This window comes from Rutidosis leptorrhynchoides, chromosome 3 (assembly GCF_046630445.1).
Source record: "Rutidosis leptorrhynchoides isolate AG116_Rl617_1_P2 chromosome 3, CSIRO_AGI_Rlap_v1, whole genome shotgun sequence".
NCBI classification, from domain to species: domain Eukaryota; kingdom Viridiplantae; phylum Streptophyta; class Magnoliopsida; order Asterales; family Asteraceae; genus Rutidosis; species Rutidosis leptorrhynchoides.
In genome coordinates this window covers 229,417,371-229,434,302 of record NC_092335.1, presented here as the reverse complement: position 1 = coordinate 229,434,302, position 16,932 = coordinate 229,417,371, and the positions used below count along the sequence as shown (strand labels likewise).

The 16,932-nt window shown below is 32.3% G+C and overlaps 1 protein-coding gene across 1 annotated transcript; it reads left to right on the top strand.

The window, feature by feature from the left end:
- The first annotated feature begins 1,530 nt into the window (after positions 1-1,530).
- On the top strand, positions 1,531-11,110 carry LOC139897268 (ent-kaurenoic acid oxidase 1-like). Its single transcript, XM_071879962.1, has 7 exons — positions 1,531-1,987; positions 8,413-8,890; positions 9,365-9,628; positions 9,694-9,862; positions 9,957-10,063; positions 10,156-10,277; positions 10,900-11,110. The coding sequence occupies exons 1-7, from the start codon at positions 1,752-1,754 to the stop codon at positions 10,994-10,996; spliced, it is 1,473 nt and encodes a 490-aa protein (XP_071736063.1). The 5' UTR covers positions 1,531-1,751; the 3' UTR covers positions 10,997-11,110.
- The last annotated feature ends 5,822 nt before the right edge of the window (positions 11,111-16,932 follow it).

Sequence of the window (16,932 nt, the reverse complement as noted above, 5' to 3'; positions counted from 1 at the left end):
TGTCATAAATAAATAACAATTATGTTTACGTAGTCATAATATTCCAATTATGACTAAAGTTTAACGTGTACCAAGTACGTAACTCGTTTTAAACGGTAAGTGACACTAACGGTAGTAAATGCATTCAAGGATCATGTTAAGCACTTAATATCAAGTAGTAAGGCAATAACGAAAATAGTTAACATAATTAATGACCCCGAAATATAATCTATCACAGTACGCACAAATACGCAGTTTCGTGAAAGAAATAAATATAATTAAAAGTCGAAAAAGTCGGGTCGTTACAATTTGTCAACTCATTTGACTACCTTTAGTAAACTTTTGTTATATATAGTTTCATCATATGTTAGTACATATGGCCCGAATGTGCAGATTTTCGTAATGGCGAACAAACGTATGCACAAAAATCCTTCTTGGCTACTTGCATAATGAGACCAACATCAACTTCCTCTTCAAAGTCACTTCTAAGTTCCATACACAAACCGTAAACATATTCGTGCAACGCACGGGCATTGCAACTAGTAGAGATAGAGATAGAGATGGAGATTAATAAATATTCGATGCATCTAATACAATTACGGAAAAATTTATAGAAATAAATACAATCAAATCAATATACGGAGTATAGTATTTATGTAATTTAATTCGATTTATCGACCATTAAATGGAAATTTAATGTGTTATCTTTCTATAAAAAAATAAAAATAAATACTACTAAAAAAACAGTCTCGGTTGACTTTTTGTTGGATTTAAGATATACTGATAAATTGTCTAATTTGCCCTTCATTTAATATAGTTATAAAAAATAAATAAAAAAATTAATTGATATATTTAAAGTTGAATTTCCATAATTAAAAGGGACATAATTGAAACTTTAATAATATTTAATGATTATTTAAAGAAACAGACAAAATTTTTTGAACAAACAAAAATAGAAAAGTCAACAGTTTTTTTTAAATGGATGGAGTAATATTCAGAAGACACATAATTTACTGTGCTTGCCATCGTTCATCGTCCACTCATGACACGGCTCCATGTATGATGTATCTACGTCTTTAGTTGCTACTCCTATCTTTTAAGCCAAGAATGGTGATGACTGAAATTAAGTGGGCCAAATAGTTTTCATTCTGTTTTGTAATATAGATAGATAGATACATACATAGATATAGATAGATAGATATAGATATAGATAGATGGATATAGAATATAATATAATATAATATATATAAATGTAGAAAAATGATAAACGTAAGTACGAGTTCAAAGATATTAAATTTTTAATCATCATATAGCGACGTTCAGTTTTATACAAGTCTTTCTAAAATAGTGATGCCAAAGCGTTTGTTTTTTTAAATTTTTCTTTTTAAGAAAAATCTTATTGTTGTGTGAGAATAGGTAAGATCATCTTTAACAAATCAGGAAAAAACGTTTATTTAACAAATTTATCGTACCTGATTAACTTTTTTTATTTCAATCAATATTTTTTTAAAATAAAACACTTTTTTACTATTGTTTGAGAATTTCTTTTCTACGGATAACTTTTTCCATTTCTAAAACATTTTACTTATCTGTTTTTATATTCCATTCTATATACTTATATATGTCCACTGCGAAAGCACCATAGCCATTTCCATCACTCTGCCTTCCCTCTTCGCTGTTTTACACCCACTCCTTTCTCTCTCTATCAATTTTTCTACTAAATTGCAGAGGAAACTGGGTGAGATTTGAATTGTTAATTAATAATTTGAAAAATGGGAAGCGATAAATTGGGTTATTATGTTGGAATCTTTTTTGGAATTATTCTAATTTTGAAATGGGCATTGAAGAGCATTAATGTTTGGTTTATTGAGCGAAAATTAGGAACCAAAACCAGAAAATATTTGCCACCAGGAGATTTTGGTTGGCCGTTCATCGGTAACATGTGGTCGTTTCTTCGAGCCTATAAGTCCACTGACCCTGATTCATTCATCGACAATTTTGTTCGCAGGTATTTTTTTTTTTTTTTTAACGACGGTCTTAAAAGTTGTCATTAACTTGATAAAATCTTTGAAGCCACTATATACAGAGATTTTAATTTTAAACGTTAATGACAGTCTTTTAAAAATTGTCTTTGCAAAAATTATGCTTTTATGCTGTTTTGGTTTGTTTCTACAATGAATATGCTTTTCATGGTTTAAAAGCATCAAAATTTAAAAAATTGCAAATATCTGTCCTTAATAAAATAGAAAAAATTAAGGTCGTTATCAAGGAATTGTACGTACTTTTGTCTAGTGTTAAATGTCACTTATTTTTTAGCTTATTTGTCAGTTATCCTAGCCGTTTAGTAGTGATAATACAACAAAAAGTTTTATCGTGTACGTGTTTACCATGTTTTATAAGATTAATTAATTAATTAATTAATGGTTCAATTTTCATGAAACACTCATATAGTAGAAAATATACAGATGTGATAAATATATTCTTATCTATCATAATGATATGTGAATATGGTTCTATACCACCAACAAATGTCTCATCTTTTTGGGTTGATAAACTAGAGTGGGAATACCATTATACTATTACAAGAAATTCGTTACATGCATTATTAATAAATTCTATATAATGCATCTTCTTTTGTTATATTGCATTACATTTTATAACCACTGACAATCTTGTTTGATTTTGCATTTTATTCATGAATTTTAGGGTGAATTATATGAGGCACTTTTGAGTTTTATAGCAACTTATGTAAGATTTAGAGACTATATTCTTATATAATACCGAGTATTTTGTAATTATATCGTCTAAGATGGGTTTTTATATAGTCTTTTTTGGTATTTTGTTTAAGAGGTTTTATTAAAATTATATTGAGTTTTAAAAGTCCCGTTGCTTCAGTGGTTTTATAGGAGGGTTTCCTCGCTTATACCAAAAAAAAAAAAAAAAAAAAAAAAAATGTCTAAAACAAACGAACATTGTCTCTCACGATCGATATAACCTACAATTTCATCTTATCAATCAATCTACTCATCAATAGCATAATAACACTTAGAATAATCATAAACAATAAAGATGATTTAAAGAGAAAATTAGCGCATAACACATGTCATAAATCGTAAGATCTTAAGAGAATTATTAGACTGAAATGGTAATAACAAAATTATTTCAATAAAAAAATATAAACACTCATATCCTTAATTAAAAGTAAATCAAGTAGTCTTTTTAGAAATTAATGATTGTATTTCTACCATTCAATTAGATAAATTTATCACAATTTACAAATTAATCATCACAATTTACATTAAATAGGTGTTCAGATATTTAATACACATTTACTTTAAAATTATCAATTCCAAAAACGAAAATAGGAATACCATTTAGAAACACCTTCCATGAAAAGTTACACAAAAACTATTTTGGGTACTCTTGGATAATTTTGTATTTTTGGGAGAGTCGGTCTGTCACTTTCATGTTTCAGTTAAGTGAAAAGACAAGCATATTTTCAGAGAACTCTTTCTAGATTTTATATTATACGTACTTAAATAAATAAACTAGTTTAAATTAGAAACTAAACTTGAAATCATAAAATTTCCTACTCATTAATTTTATAAATATATTTTGATTCTTACATTTAAAGTAAGCACTCTAATGTGAGGTGTATGTATAAATATGAAATAGAGTAAATATGGAAAGGAACAAATCTTCATGGAGAAGCATTAGGTACACATGATGTACAACATGAAAAAATTGTACAACATGAAAAGGAACCAAACAAGTGCAAAAGCATGTCTTATATAAAGACAAATAATCGCAACTTTATGAAAGAAACACATTATTTAGAAAGCAATTTCCCAAAGTGTAAAATATTTAATAATTACTAATTGAAAAGATATATATATATATATATATATATATATATATATATATATATATATATATATATATATATATATATATATATATATATATATATATAATTAATTAATTAATAATATAATTATATATAATATAATTATAATTATTTAAATTAATTTAGGGTGAATTTATTTCCCTTTTAATTCAGCATTGAGTGTAACTTTTCTTACTTCTGAATGACAGACGATAATGAATTGTTCAGCATTTGTTGTTAACCATTGAGAGTTAAAATTCTCTTTTAACCATTAAGCGCTTACATTTTATGTAATATTCTTATTAAATTATATCAAAAAATTTATTAAACAACAATATTGTAGTTTTATTCATGTCGAATGTTAATAAATATTCTATACCATTCATATTATTCGTTTAAAATGATTATTTAACAGACTATTGTTATTGTCATTCAGAAGCAACTCTATTCAAAATTTTTAAATCATTTAAATTATGAACCATTCAATACTCAGTCGTTCAGTTTTATTACACACACCCTTATTTTAATTGCACACATCATAATTACTTTTTGAATCAAGACATTGTCATCAGTTTGTAATGAAATATACTTATAAAAAATAAACCTCCTATTATATCTTCATTTATTTATATTTATTATTATTATTATTATTATTATTATTATTATTATTATTATTATTATTATTATTATTATTATTATTATTATTATTATTTTTATTGTTGTTGTTATGTTATTTAAAATGAACTATAGCAGGAAATTGACTTGATTTAACTATTAAGTGCAAAATTTGACAATTTATAAACTTATAACACACATATTTGGAATGATTAATCTGAGGCTGAGAGTATAAAATAAAATAGAATTTTTAAATATAACTTTTATAGGCTTGTTAATATGCAAATAAATATTGTTTAAGTAATTAACTACTACTTTAAATTAGAAAATATAGTATGCAGGACAAATAGTTTAAAAAGATAATATAAAAAAAGAAATTTCTCGATAAAGAGAATATATATTTCTCCTTTGCCATAAAAAGGTCCCGATTAAAATTTGGTGAACAAAAAGAATCCCGATTTGAAAAAAAGTTCAATAAATGTATTATTCATTCACATGTGTATTCATATAGACATCACTTCATCAAATTTGATGAGATGAAGCCACGTCATCCAATTTTCCAAAGCAACGTTATTCAATTTTCCACCCAAAAATTTTTCACACGATTTTTGACAAAAGATTTATTTTTTCAGCGACTACCTAATCGTAAAAGATGATAATGTTGCACCATCTCATCAACTTTGATGAGGTAGTGTCTATGTGAATGATCACGTGGATAAATATTACTTTGATTGAATTTCTTTTAATTAGTTTTCTTTTTGTTCATTAAATTCAAATGAGGATCATTATGGACGAATGAGAAATTGATATTTCATTTATTAAGAAATTTTGCTTTGCCGTTTATCTTTCATTTTTTAAGTTATTTTTCCTAAAATATACGGAGTAATACATAATAATAATAATAATAATAATAATAATAATAATAATAATAATAATAATAATAATAATAATAATAATAATAATAATAATAATAATAATAATAAAGTCAGAATACATGATATCCACTAAGAATTGGAAGAGTAGTACGTAGTAATTGACAAAAGTTCATTTTTGGTTTCGAAAATCCTACGTGCCGACTTATTATTTATTATTGAAGAATGAAGTTGTTTGGATGCAAGTAAAATTCCTTTTTTCTTTGTTTGGAGGCACTTTTGAAATGTATTTAGTATTCAATACTTAACGGTGGTGCTAACGTATATCGATTTTTAATTGTTATTATATGAACTCCTTTATATAATAAAAAATAAAAACTACATTATAAATTCTCTAGTAATTCAACCTCTCTTGGTGTACATAACTAAAAGAATAATAGTTAAATCCTATGGGATATACTTCTTTTTTGACACGTAAAGTTTATTTACTTTTTAAGCTTGAAACTTTTTAAAAATTTATAAAAGATTTGAAGATAGCAATGTTATATTTTTAACAATATAATATTTAACTGATTAACCATAATCATATCTTAAGATAACAACGTATAATTTATATCTTAAATGTTATGTATATAATCATATTTTATCAATACATATATCAAGTAACTAAAGACTTGCTCTATCACTTCTAAAATAAATCTTACTGTTATTGTTATTAGTTAGTTGGAAGGGGTTCTATCCATTAAATTGTAAGTAATATAATACATATAATTTCGTATATTTACATTTAAAAAAAAAAAAAAAGAGTAACCATTTGCTTACATTTATTTTCCTTTTGAAAGTTAGATGATTTTAATAAAGATTCTTCTAGTGACGTCCTGATTAACGTGGATTCACGCAGCGTTAATATTGACTTTTTAATAACGTTTACTGAAATGTATAAATCTTTTATGCATGTTAATGACAACCCTGAAATTTGTTAAAAAATCTATTTTAGTAAATATTAAATAGTATATCATTTGATAATTTGTCTCAAAAGTAAATGAACAGATTTGATTATAATATATATGTTTTCTATTAATGAACATTAAAACACATTGTGCGAACTCTAAATAAATAAGATATAATAAAATATCATTTTATTTATTGAACTTCTATTAAGAGTAATTTACAATATAAACAATAGGACGGGAGTTGGTTAATTCACCTTCGTTTGTGTTGTATTATAGTTTGTATCTTGTTTTCGAGTTTTAATTTGTCTCAAAACCGTACAGCTCGGGGCCTTATAGTATAGACTGTAAATATTGCCTCGTTACTTCCTGTAATTATCGTATATATATATATATATATATATATATATATATATATATATATATATATATATATATATATATATATATATATATTGAATTTCTGCTTGCTGTTAAAAAAAAAAAAAAAATCTTAAGTCTATGTTTCATAAATATATGTTTATTGAAAAAAATAAGTGCTTTTATATTCTCAAAAACATATTATAGAAAATTTCAGTTGATATATTAATAAAAAAATCAAGACAAACTAAAATTTTCCAGCGCAACTAACCCTAAAATGGTAACTAATTATAGTGTTAATTTTTGAAAATATGTCACAAATTATAACAATATACTTGTAACCTAATTTAATTGCTTCCTACATATTTATCATTTTTATTCATGAGATTGATATAGATAAGATATATATAGCATAAATATAGTATAGATGTGACTCTATGAGTACCTTAATTGTTATAGAGGTGAATATATGAATATCCTAATTTTATAGAGGTGTGTCTATTACAAGTCTATAGATAGCGAGAAGAAAAAATATTGGTCATAAGAGAAATTCTTCTATAAATGCTACATGAAAAATTATGACTACTTTAATTGTTACCTCTCCTATAAACAAACAACGTAACATTATTGTTGAAGAAACTTTTAGTTTCAATTATATGTACTTTATCATGAGCATCATAGAGGAGGGTTTGAAATAGTTGTATGTCAACAATGCTTTGTTATAAACACTGTTGTAAACGGCGTCCGTTGCGTCCGTTGCAACGTCCGTTGCGGCGTTTTGGTGGCTAAACCGTTTCGACCCCGTCCCATTTTCTTATAAGCCGGTCAACGGGCAAAATTCAGGTCAAATGCAGGAAAAATTGGGTCAAGGCCGGTCAAAAGTCAGAAATTCGGTTAAAACCGGTCATAAGTCGATCAAATCAATCAAAATTGACTTAGTTTAGTATTTCATTTTGTAATATATTAACACTAATAACAATTATAGGTACAAACTTGTCAACGAAAGTTTTTTAACTCTAAAATATGTGTAATATATATGAATATATATTAAAGTCAACATTAGTCAACATCCGTTTCGACCCCGCCTCGGCCCCGTTTTTTCCGTTGCGACATTTTGAAGTCGCTACCGTTTCGGCCCCGTCTCGCGTCCTTTTCAACCATGGTTATAAATCACATAACAAAAAGGTGCTCCACTATCTGTAATCCCTTAAACAATATAGTACTATGTTACATCTTACTCTTACCTTTATAAGTTTTTATTTTATATTGTAGTAAAGTCCTTACTATTGCATAGTTACAAGAACAACATTTCATTAAAATTCTAGTCGTGCTACGCAATGGTAAATCTTTTTTTATATAATTACTACTGTATTATATATAATATATATATATTAATATATATATATATATATATATATATATATATATATATATATTATATATATATATATATATATATTATATATATATATTAAAATGAATCATTGGTCCTATTCCACAAGCAGGCAACTTTTGTCACTACCATTGTCACTGTTCTTCAACTAGAGTAATTTTAATCAAATTATTGTACCTCTTCTGCATTAGATAATTTATATTATTATCATCCAATTGCTGATGTTTGATTGCCGTTCACTTTAATGTTTCAAAATATGCATAGAACGATAGATGGTGTATGTTGCATATTTAGTAGGTAGTGATTAGTCACTAAAACATTTAAAAGTGATGCCTTTTTATATTTTTCACAATGTAGATTTGGGTCAAGTGGTATTTATAAGTCATTCATGTTTGGTAACCCTAGCATAATCGTCACCGTTCCTGAAGCATGTCGAAAAGTGTTGTTTGATGACGACGCGTTCAAGCCCGGGTGGCCCATCTCAACGCATGAACTCATTGGAAAAAAATCTTTTGTTGCTATTTCGTATGAAGATCATAAAAGGCTTCGTAAGCTGACTGCATCACCAGTCAACGGTCACGAAGCCTTGTCTTTATACATGAACTATATTGAGGCCAATGTGGTCGCATCATTGGAAAAATGGTCAAAAATGGGAAAAATCGAGTTCCTGACTCAACTTCGAAAGCTAACTTTTCGGATAATCATGCACATTTTTCTAAGCTCTGAAAGCGAAGACGTTATGGAGGCGTTAGAGAAAGAATACACGGTACTGAATTATGGTGTTAGAGCATTGGCAATAAATTATCCCGGTTTTGTGTACCATAAAGCACTCAAGGTTCGTGATATTGCTTCGTACTAACGTTATTTTCGCACAATAAACTTATCAACTGAAACCACCACAGACTCGTTATCAAAAATAACAACTTTTTTTAGCAGCACGGTGCGTGGAGTGCACACTTTAGTGCACGGTGCACACCTGCATAGCGCGCAGAGTGCGCACTTTAGTGCACGACGCGCACCTAAAACCCACATTTCTGTTTTGACTGCAAACAGAAGTGCGCGGTGAGCAGCTACATGTGTGCGGGTTGCGCACAACAAGTCTGGTCCAAAACAGCTCATTTTTCACATTTGATTATATTTTCACTTTCTTCCCTCGCCACTCAAGTCTTGTAAATTAGGTCCCTTTTCTGGCAACCCTGGTCCTTTTTCTAACAAACGACAAATTAATTAACAACAATAATATTAAATAATACCTTAATTAAATTGGGGTTCTACATAAACAATTTTGATTATTACTATAAATTTACAGGCAAGAAAAAGGCTTGTGGCCATTTTGCAAGGAGCGGTAACCAAGCGTAGGAATCAACGAGAGCTTTCAAAATCAACGACCAAAATGGACATGCTCGATGCACTTCTAGACACTGCAGACGATAATGGAAAAAAATTAGACGATGAGGAAATTATCGATACTTTAGTGATGTACTTAAATGCAGGACATGAATCTTCAGGACATATAACAATGTGGGCAACTGTTCTTCTCCAATCGCACCCTGAATTTCTTCGTATAGCCAAGGTAATAAAAATCATGAATCACAATTTTACGTTTTAATAGCAAAAATTTATGTGATTATATTATAGGAAGAACAAGAAAGGATTGTGAAGAATATGCCACCGGGACAAAAAGGTTTGACCCTTAAAGAGTTTAGGCAAATGGAATACCTCTCGAAGGTTATCGATGAAACACTTCGCTTAGTGACGTTTTCACTCATGACGTTCCGAGAAGCCAAGAAGGATGTTGAGATCAAAGGTCCAATCTTTATGAAATACTAAATAAAATAAAAAAAAACTATTATTAATAACTTTAGTTTAGATTGTATTTAACTTATTTATTTGATTTTCAGGGTATATAATTCCTAAAGGATGGAAAGTGTTGGTTTGGTTTAGGAGTGTTCACCATAGTCCTGAAGTTTATCCCCAACCCAAAGTATTTAATCCATCAAGATGGGATGTAAGTCTTTTGTAACTTGTACCAATGGCTTTGTTAATATCATTTTTTTAAAAAAAGTGGTGCAAATTTAACAAATTTTAACAAATTGACAGGATCTTGTACCAAAACCTGGAACTTTTCTTCCATTTGGAGCAGGAAGTAGACTTTGTCCTGGAAATGATCTTGCTAAGCTGGAGATTGCCATCTTTCTTCACCATTTCCTTCTTCATTATCAGTAAGTTTACATTTTAATTAGTCCTTTTCTATCAAGTTTTATGAAGTTGATGAATGTTTTTGATGTACATAAAGCATGTTCCTGTGCAGTATTTTAATCTAGATATAACATTTATATAATTTTCAACATAATATACTAACATTCTAAAGTTTCAAGTACCCATTTGACTTAAAAGTCAACTAATTTTTCTCTCTAAAAAAACATTATATTGTCAATGAGGGGGATATTTGCACCAAACTTTAGAAAACATCAAATATTATAATTGTTTTAGTGTATACATAACTACATAAGTTTTTCTTGACTTGTGATAATCTTTATGCAAGCCATAGAGTATTGGTGCTGTTTTTTTAAGCTGCAAAAGTTTTATGTATTGACTTTGACTGTTCTGTTTTTTCATTTTCAATTAGCATGACACTTCACAAAATCCTATTAAAAAACTGTTTTAGTTCTATATGCAAACACCTTATTGCTAACACCATTATTATATATATTATTATTATATTATTATAATTATACATATTATATATATAATATATAATATATGAATATAAATATAGTTAATAGTTCATAGATCAACAGTTAGACTATATGTTGTTAATACATGAATATATATTATTTGCAGGCTTGAAAGGGAAAATCCAGAATGCCCAATAATGTACCTACCTCATTCAAGGCCCAAAGACAACTGTTTGGGAAGAGTCATTAAAGTTTCTAAATGAAATGACGGTAGATTTGGAATTTCAAAAGAAATTTAAGAATTGCTAGGATTTTTTTATATTTCTTTCAGACTAAACCTAGTTGTCGTTTTAATGGAAGTTGGTTTATTTTACTTATATGGGCTCATGATGGTGTTCACCCTGGTTATTATTGTTCGGAGAAGTCTTCAAGTAAGAACAACATGGTAAACCGATAAGGACTTAAAATTTAATAGGGCTCAAAAAAATTTAAATTATATATATATATATATATATATATATATATATATATATATATATATATATATATATATAGTGAAAGGATCCTGAGAGAACTTGACTAGAGAGAGAACCCATAGCACCATGTTATTTCACTCAAATACTCATCGTTCATCCTCAAGCCTAAATTTCATAATCATCAATTGATGATTATAACCACAAATTGAGAACAAAACTGTGATCCTTACATGATTCCTAACACTCTTTCATCAACAGATTATATCACAACAACAGATTCAATGATTTTCGATCCATGCTCTTCGTTCTTCATAAATTTGAGCTGAGTAGGTCTCTGGATCAAATTGGCACGAGTTGAGGAAATGTAAAAGTGTAGATATGATCTAATTCTTATCGTGACACTATCTGCAACATTACAGATCCAAACATGAAGATTTACTTTCGAATTCGAAAAGTCAACGTTGATGTTCTTCTGGTCAACAAATTAATTGGCGAGATTCTGTTGAATTTAGATGTTATCAACAGATGTCGAGTGTTTTTTGGATGATTTGGAGCACATTTCATGAAGAAATCATACGCTGAAAGCATCTAGATCATAAAATTCGATTTTATGTTCATGAGAAGCAACAGCGACGTTCAATCTGCGTGCAGATTGGGTTCAATCTGTACGAAGATTGAGTTGTTGAACACAGACTGAATTTTTTTATTAAAAAAAAAAAATTCAATCTGCATACAGATTGAGTTCAATCTGCACGCAGATTGACGAAAGTCTGCACGCAGATTGACGAAAGTTGTAACAACCCAAACCAACCCTCGACCAAACCACGCGAAAATACAAAATAAAAAAAAAATTCCTGTGCAGCATACCCGCGCGGCGCGCCAGGTAGGGGCGCGGCGCGCCAAAGTGGTCTGTCCGGAAAGTTTTAAAATGCGAAAAAGATCGGCTAGTTCCCGACATTTTTAGACGACACGCTTTTAACCACACATTCAAATATGTAAAACTATCACGATTCAAACATAAAAATGATGTTTTACAAGTGGGGCCCACATCGGCCGTTTTACGAGTTTAATACAATTCACGAGTTTCGACCACCAAAAAGTTTAAGTTCCAAACTACACAATGAGCATGGCGTTTGGGATTAAACTACCCAACTATCGATCAAACTCCAAGAGCTACTAAAGCCAAAAGCGTCCCCTAACATCAAGCGGGATCTCTAGTCCAAAACGATGCCCTTACCCTTGTCCAAAACCGAACCTATAAAATGGTAAACAACGAGAGGGTAAGCAAAGCTTAGTGAATGCAATAATTATACGAATACATATATAATTATACCTACTTGCATACACTTACACACCAAACCGCAAACACGCTAGCATACACATTTAGCTTACCGTCACAATAACGAGCTATAAATCACCAATACTACAAGCTAGCATAACAACCGCATATGAATATAACTCGAATAATATAATATGCTTACAACACAAATAACCATGGTTAACCAATAGTACAAGGGAACGGCTCTCGCGAAAACGCCATCGGTGTTCACAACATCCGTTAGGGCACTTAACACCTCGCACCACTAACCCCTAGGGTGGCACCTTAACACCTCGGCACATCACCCCGAGTGGCATCTTAACACCTCGATGCATCACTCATTATTTTACGGAGTGGTATCTTAACACCTCGACACTACACTCCTAGGTGGCATCTTAACACCTCGATGCTACACCCGAGTGGCATCTTAACACCTCGATGCTACACTCTTCACGTGAAACGTGATGTCTTAACACCTCGACAATACACCTTTCACGCTACAACAAATAGATACATTATATACATACGCATATAATTATTCCACTCACCTCAAAGTCTTGTGAAAAGATACCCGAGCTTGCAAGACCTCAAAGTAACGTACCTATCATATTATACACATCATCAACGCAAACTCAAGTCGGTCAACCAAACCCTTTCACCATTCTAAGCCATTTTGACCCAATGGTGCAATTTCAACCCATTTGCACCCTTAACCCTAAATTGGGTCAACACACACCAAAACCCTAATCATTCGTCAAGATGGGTTTAAAACACATTTAGGTCACAAGGCTAACTCGTTTTCATAATTGCTAGGCCACTTAGGTCATTAAAGACTCATTTGACCCATTTCAAGGTCAACACACCCATTTGGGTCATCCATACCCAATAACACCCATTTACATATTATTAAAGTGTTCTAGCACTAACTAACTAAATTTAAGACTCAAAAGTCCAATTAACACATTCAACCCTAGGTTAGTCATCAATGAGCCTTCATAACCCATATTCACCCAAAATCCCCAAAATACTAACAAGATGGGTCTTTGGTTTATCACTAGCCCAAACCCTAACCCTTAAAGCAAAGTACGAAATTGGGTTTTTATAACTTACCAACACAATCACCACGTAGCTATCGACTAGATGAACGACTTTAAAACTTGCATCAAGACCCGATTCAACCTCTTTCACCCTTTAATGGAGCTCTCTCTCTCAAGGATTGCACTCTCTCACTAAAATTCAATTGGAGGAGATAAGGTTGTTGTGGGAGTAGTAAATGAGCTCCCCAAAACTGATCTGGGGTATTAGATTCGGCCCCAAAGTGAAATTACACAATTGCCCTCAAAATATCTATTTTAAAAGAAGAGGAGAATCTGTCGCAGACAGATGGCGCGGCGCACCACCTAGCCGCTCGGCGCGCGACCTCCCAGTTCAGCATCTTTTGTCTTTTTAATTATGTGCAACAAAAACCCCAAACTTGAGTAACTTTTATACACATATGTACAATACAAATATTCGGGTCTTACAACTCTCCCCCACTTATTCGGATTGCGTCCTCGCAATCCAAGCCGCATGACACGAGGGAAGATAAACTAACACGAACTCTTCGGGCTCCCAAGTGAACTCGGAACCTTTACTTCGTCGCCATTGAACCTTAAAGGTCCTCACCTCTTTATTCCTCAACATTTTCACCTTCTCGTCAAGGATAGCAATCGGTTCCTCGACATATTCTAACTTGTGGTTTAGCTCGATCTCGTCTAAAGGCATCCATGAGGAATCATCCGCAAGACACTTACGGAGGTGGGAAACATGAAATGTATTATGGATCCCCGCAAGCTCTTCGGGTAATTCCAATCGATATGCAACTTCACCAACACGAGCTAAAACCTTGAATGGCCCAATAAACCGAGGAGCTAACTTTCCCCGTTTTCGAAATCGAATAATACCCTTCCATGGCGAAACCTTAAGCATCACCATATCGCCTTCTTGGAACTCAATCAATCGCCTACGTCTATCGGCATACGACTTTTGCCTATCTTGAGCCTTCTTCAAATGTTCCCGAATCAAATTGATCTTGCTATTAGTCTCTAAAACCAAATCGGTACTTCCGATCTCTCTTTGACCCACTTATCCCCAATAAACGGGAGTTCGACACCTACGCCCATAAAGCATTTCGTAAGGTGGCATCCCGATACTAGTATGATAACTATTATTGTACGAGAATTCCACCAAAGGCAAATGCTCATCCCAACTACCACCAAAGTCAATGATGCACGCCATATCTTCCAAAGTTTGATTCGTACGTTCGGTTTGACCGTCCGTTTGAGGATGATACGCCGTGCTCAACTTCAATTCGTACCCATATCTTCATGAAACTTTTCCCAAAACCGAGATGTAAAACGGGTATCTCAATCCGAAATAATAGATATAGGAACCCCATGTCGCGAGACCACTTCCTTGATAAACAACTTAGCCAAGGTCTCCGACGATATCGCTTCTTTAATGGGAAGAAACAAAGCGCTTTTTGTCAATCGGTCAACTATGACCCAAATCGAATCAAATTGGGTTCTCGCCGTTTTAGGTAACTTTGTAATGAAATCCATGGTAATGTGCTCCCATTTCCATTTCGGAATTTCTAACGGTTGCAACTTACCATACGGCTTTTGGTGTTCGGCTTTTACTTGTAAACACGTGACACATTGCTCAACATACTTCACAACATCACGTTTCATGCCCGGCCACCAATAATCTTTCTTCAAGTCACGATACATTTTCGTCGCACCCGGATGAATGGAATATTTTGACTTATGTGCTTCATCAAGTAGCACCCGTCGGTAATTACCTATCTTAGGCACCCACACCCTTCCTTGAAAAGACAACAAACCACGCGGACCCATAGTAATAAACTCCGATTGGCCCACGATTCGCTCCGCATGCTTGTTGTGAACATAAGCCTCAATTTGTATCTCACCAAGCTTCTCAAGAAAATCGTTGGAAATAATCAAACGTAACGATCCTACTTTTATCGTCGGGTGTTGACTCTTTCGACTCAACGCATCCGCGACCACGTTCGCCTTACCCGGATGGTAATGTATCTCACAATCGTAGTCTTTCACCACATCCATCCACCTACGTTGACGATAATTCAAATCTCTTTGAGTGAAAAGATGTTTCAAATTCTTATGATCCGAATATATCATACACTTGACACCATACAAGTAATGGCGCCAAATTTTCAACGCATGTACCACCGCCGCCATTTCAAGATCATGAGTCGGGTACCTCATTTTGTGTTCCTTTAATTGTCGAGAGGCATAAGCAATAACTTTACCCCTTTGCATAAGAACATACCCGAGCCCATTTAAGGAAGCATCACAATAAACCACCATGTCTTCTACCCCTTCCGGCAACACTAACACCGGAGCTTGACACAACTTCTCTTTTAACAATTGAAAAGCAATTTCTTGCTCGTTCTCCCAATTAAACTTAGCATTCTTCCTCGTCAATTTCGTCAATGGAGAAGCAATCTTAGAAAAGTCTTGGATAAACCGACGATAATAACCGGCCAATCCAAGAAAACTTCGAATTTTCGTAGGCGTAGTCGGTCGTCCCCAACTCTTCACCGTCTCGATCTTCCCCGGATCTACTTGAATACTGTATTCGTTCACAATATGACCAAGGAATTGAACTTCCCTTAGCCAAAATTCACATTTGGAGAACTTTGCATACAATTTCTCCTTTCGTAGCGTCTTCAATACTTCACGCAAATGACGTTCATGCTCGTTCATACTTTTCGAGTAGACTAGTATGTCGTCAATGAACACTATTACCGACTTGTCCAACATAGGTTGGCACACTCGGTTCATAAGATCCATGAATGCCGCCGGTGCATTCGTAAGGCCAAAAGGCATCACCACAAACTCAAAATGCCCATACCGCGTTCTAAAAGCCGTTTTCTCAATATCTTCCTCACGGACCCGCATTTGGTGATAGCCGGACCGTAGGTCGATCTTAGAGAAATACGTTGCACCTTGAAGTTGATCAAATAAATCGTCAATCCTAGGTAATGGATAACGATTCATGATCGTCACTTTATTCAACTCACGGTAATCAATGCACATACGCATACTACCATCTTTCTTCTTCACAAATAACACCGGAGCGCCCCACGGTGAAGCACTCGGTCGAATAAAACCCTTCTCGAGCAATTCTTGAATTTGATTTAACAACTCTTGCATCTCCGTTGGCGCTAAACGATAAGGAGTTTTAGCAATGGGGGTAGCCCCCGGAACCAACTCGATGCGAAATTCAACTTGTCTTTCCGCCGGAACACCCGGTAATTCGTCCGGAAAAACGTCTTCGAAATCACTAACAACCGGAATTTCACGAATGGGTGGCGGCTCATTAC

Excerpts from the sequence above, each read along its gene's own strand:
- LOC139897268 (XM_071879962.1), top strand. The coding sequence starts at position 1,752 with ATGGGAAGCGATAAATTGGGTTATTATGTTGGAATCTTTTTTGGAATT. Across the intron at positions 1,988-8,412 it reads ATCGACAATTTTGTTCGCAG|ATTTGGGTCAAGTGGTATTT; the intron begins GTATTTTTTTTT and ends TTCACAATGTAG. Across the intron at positions 8,891-9,364 it reads TGTACCATAAAGCACTCAAG|GCAAGAAAAAGGCTTGTGGC; the intron begins GTTCGTGATATT and ends ATAAATTTACAG.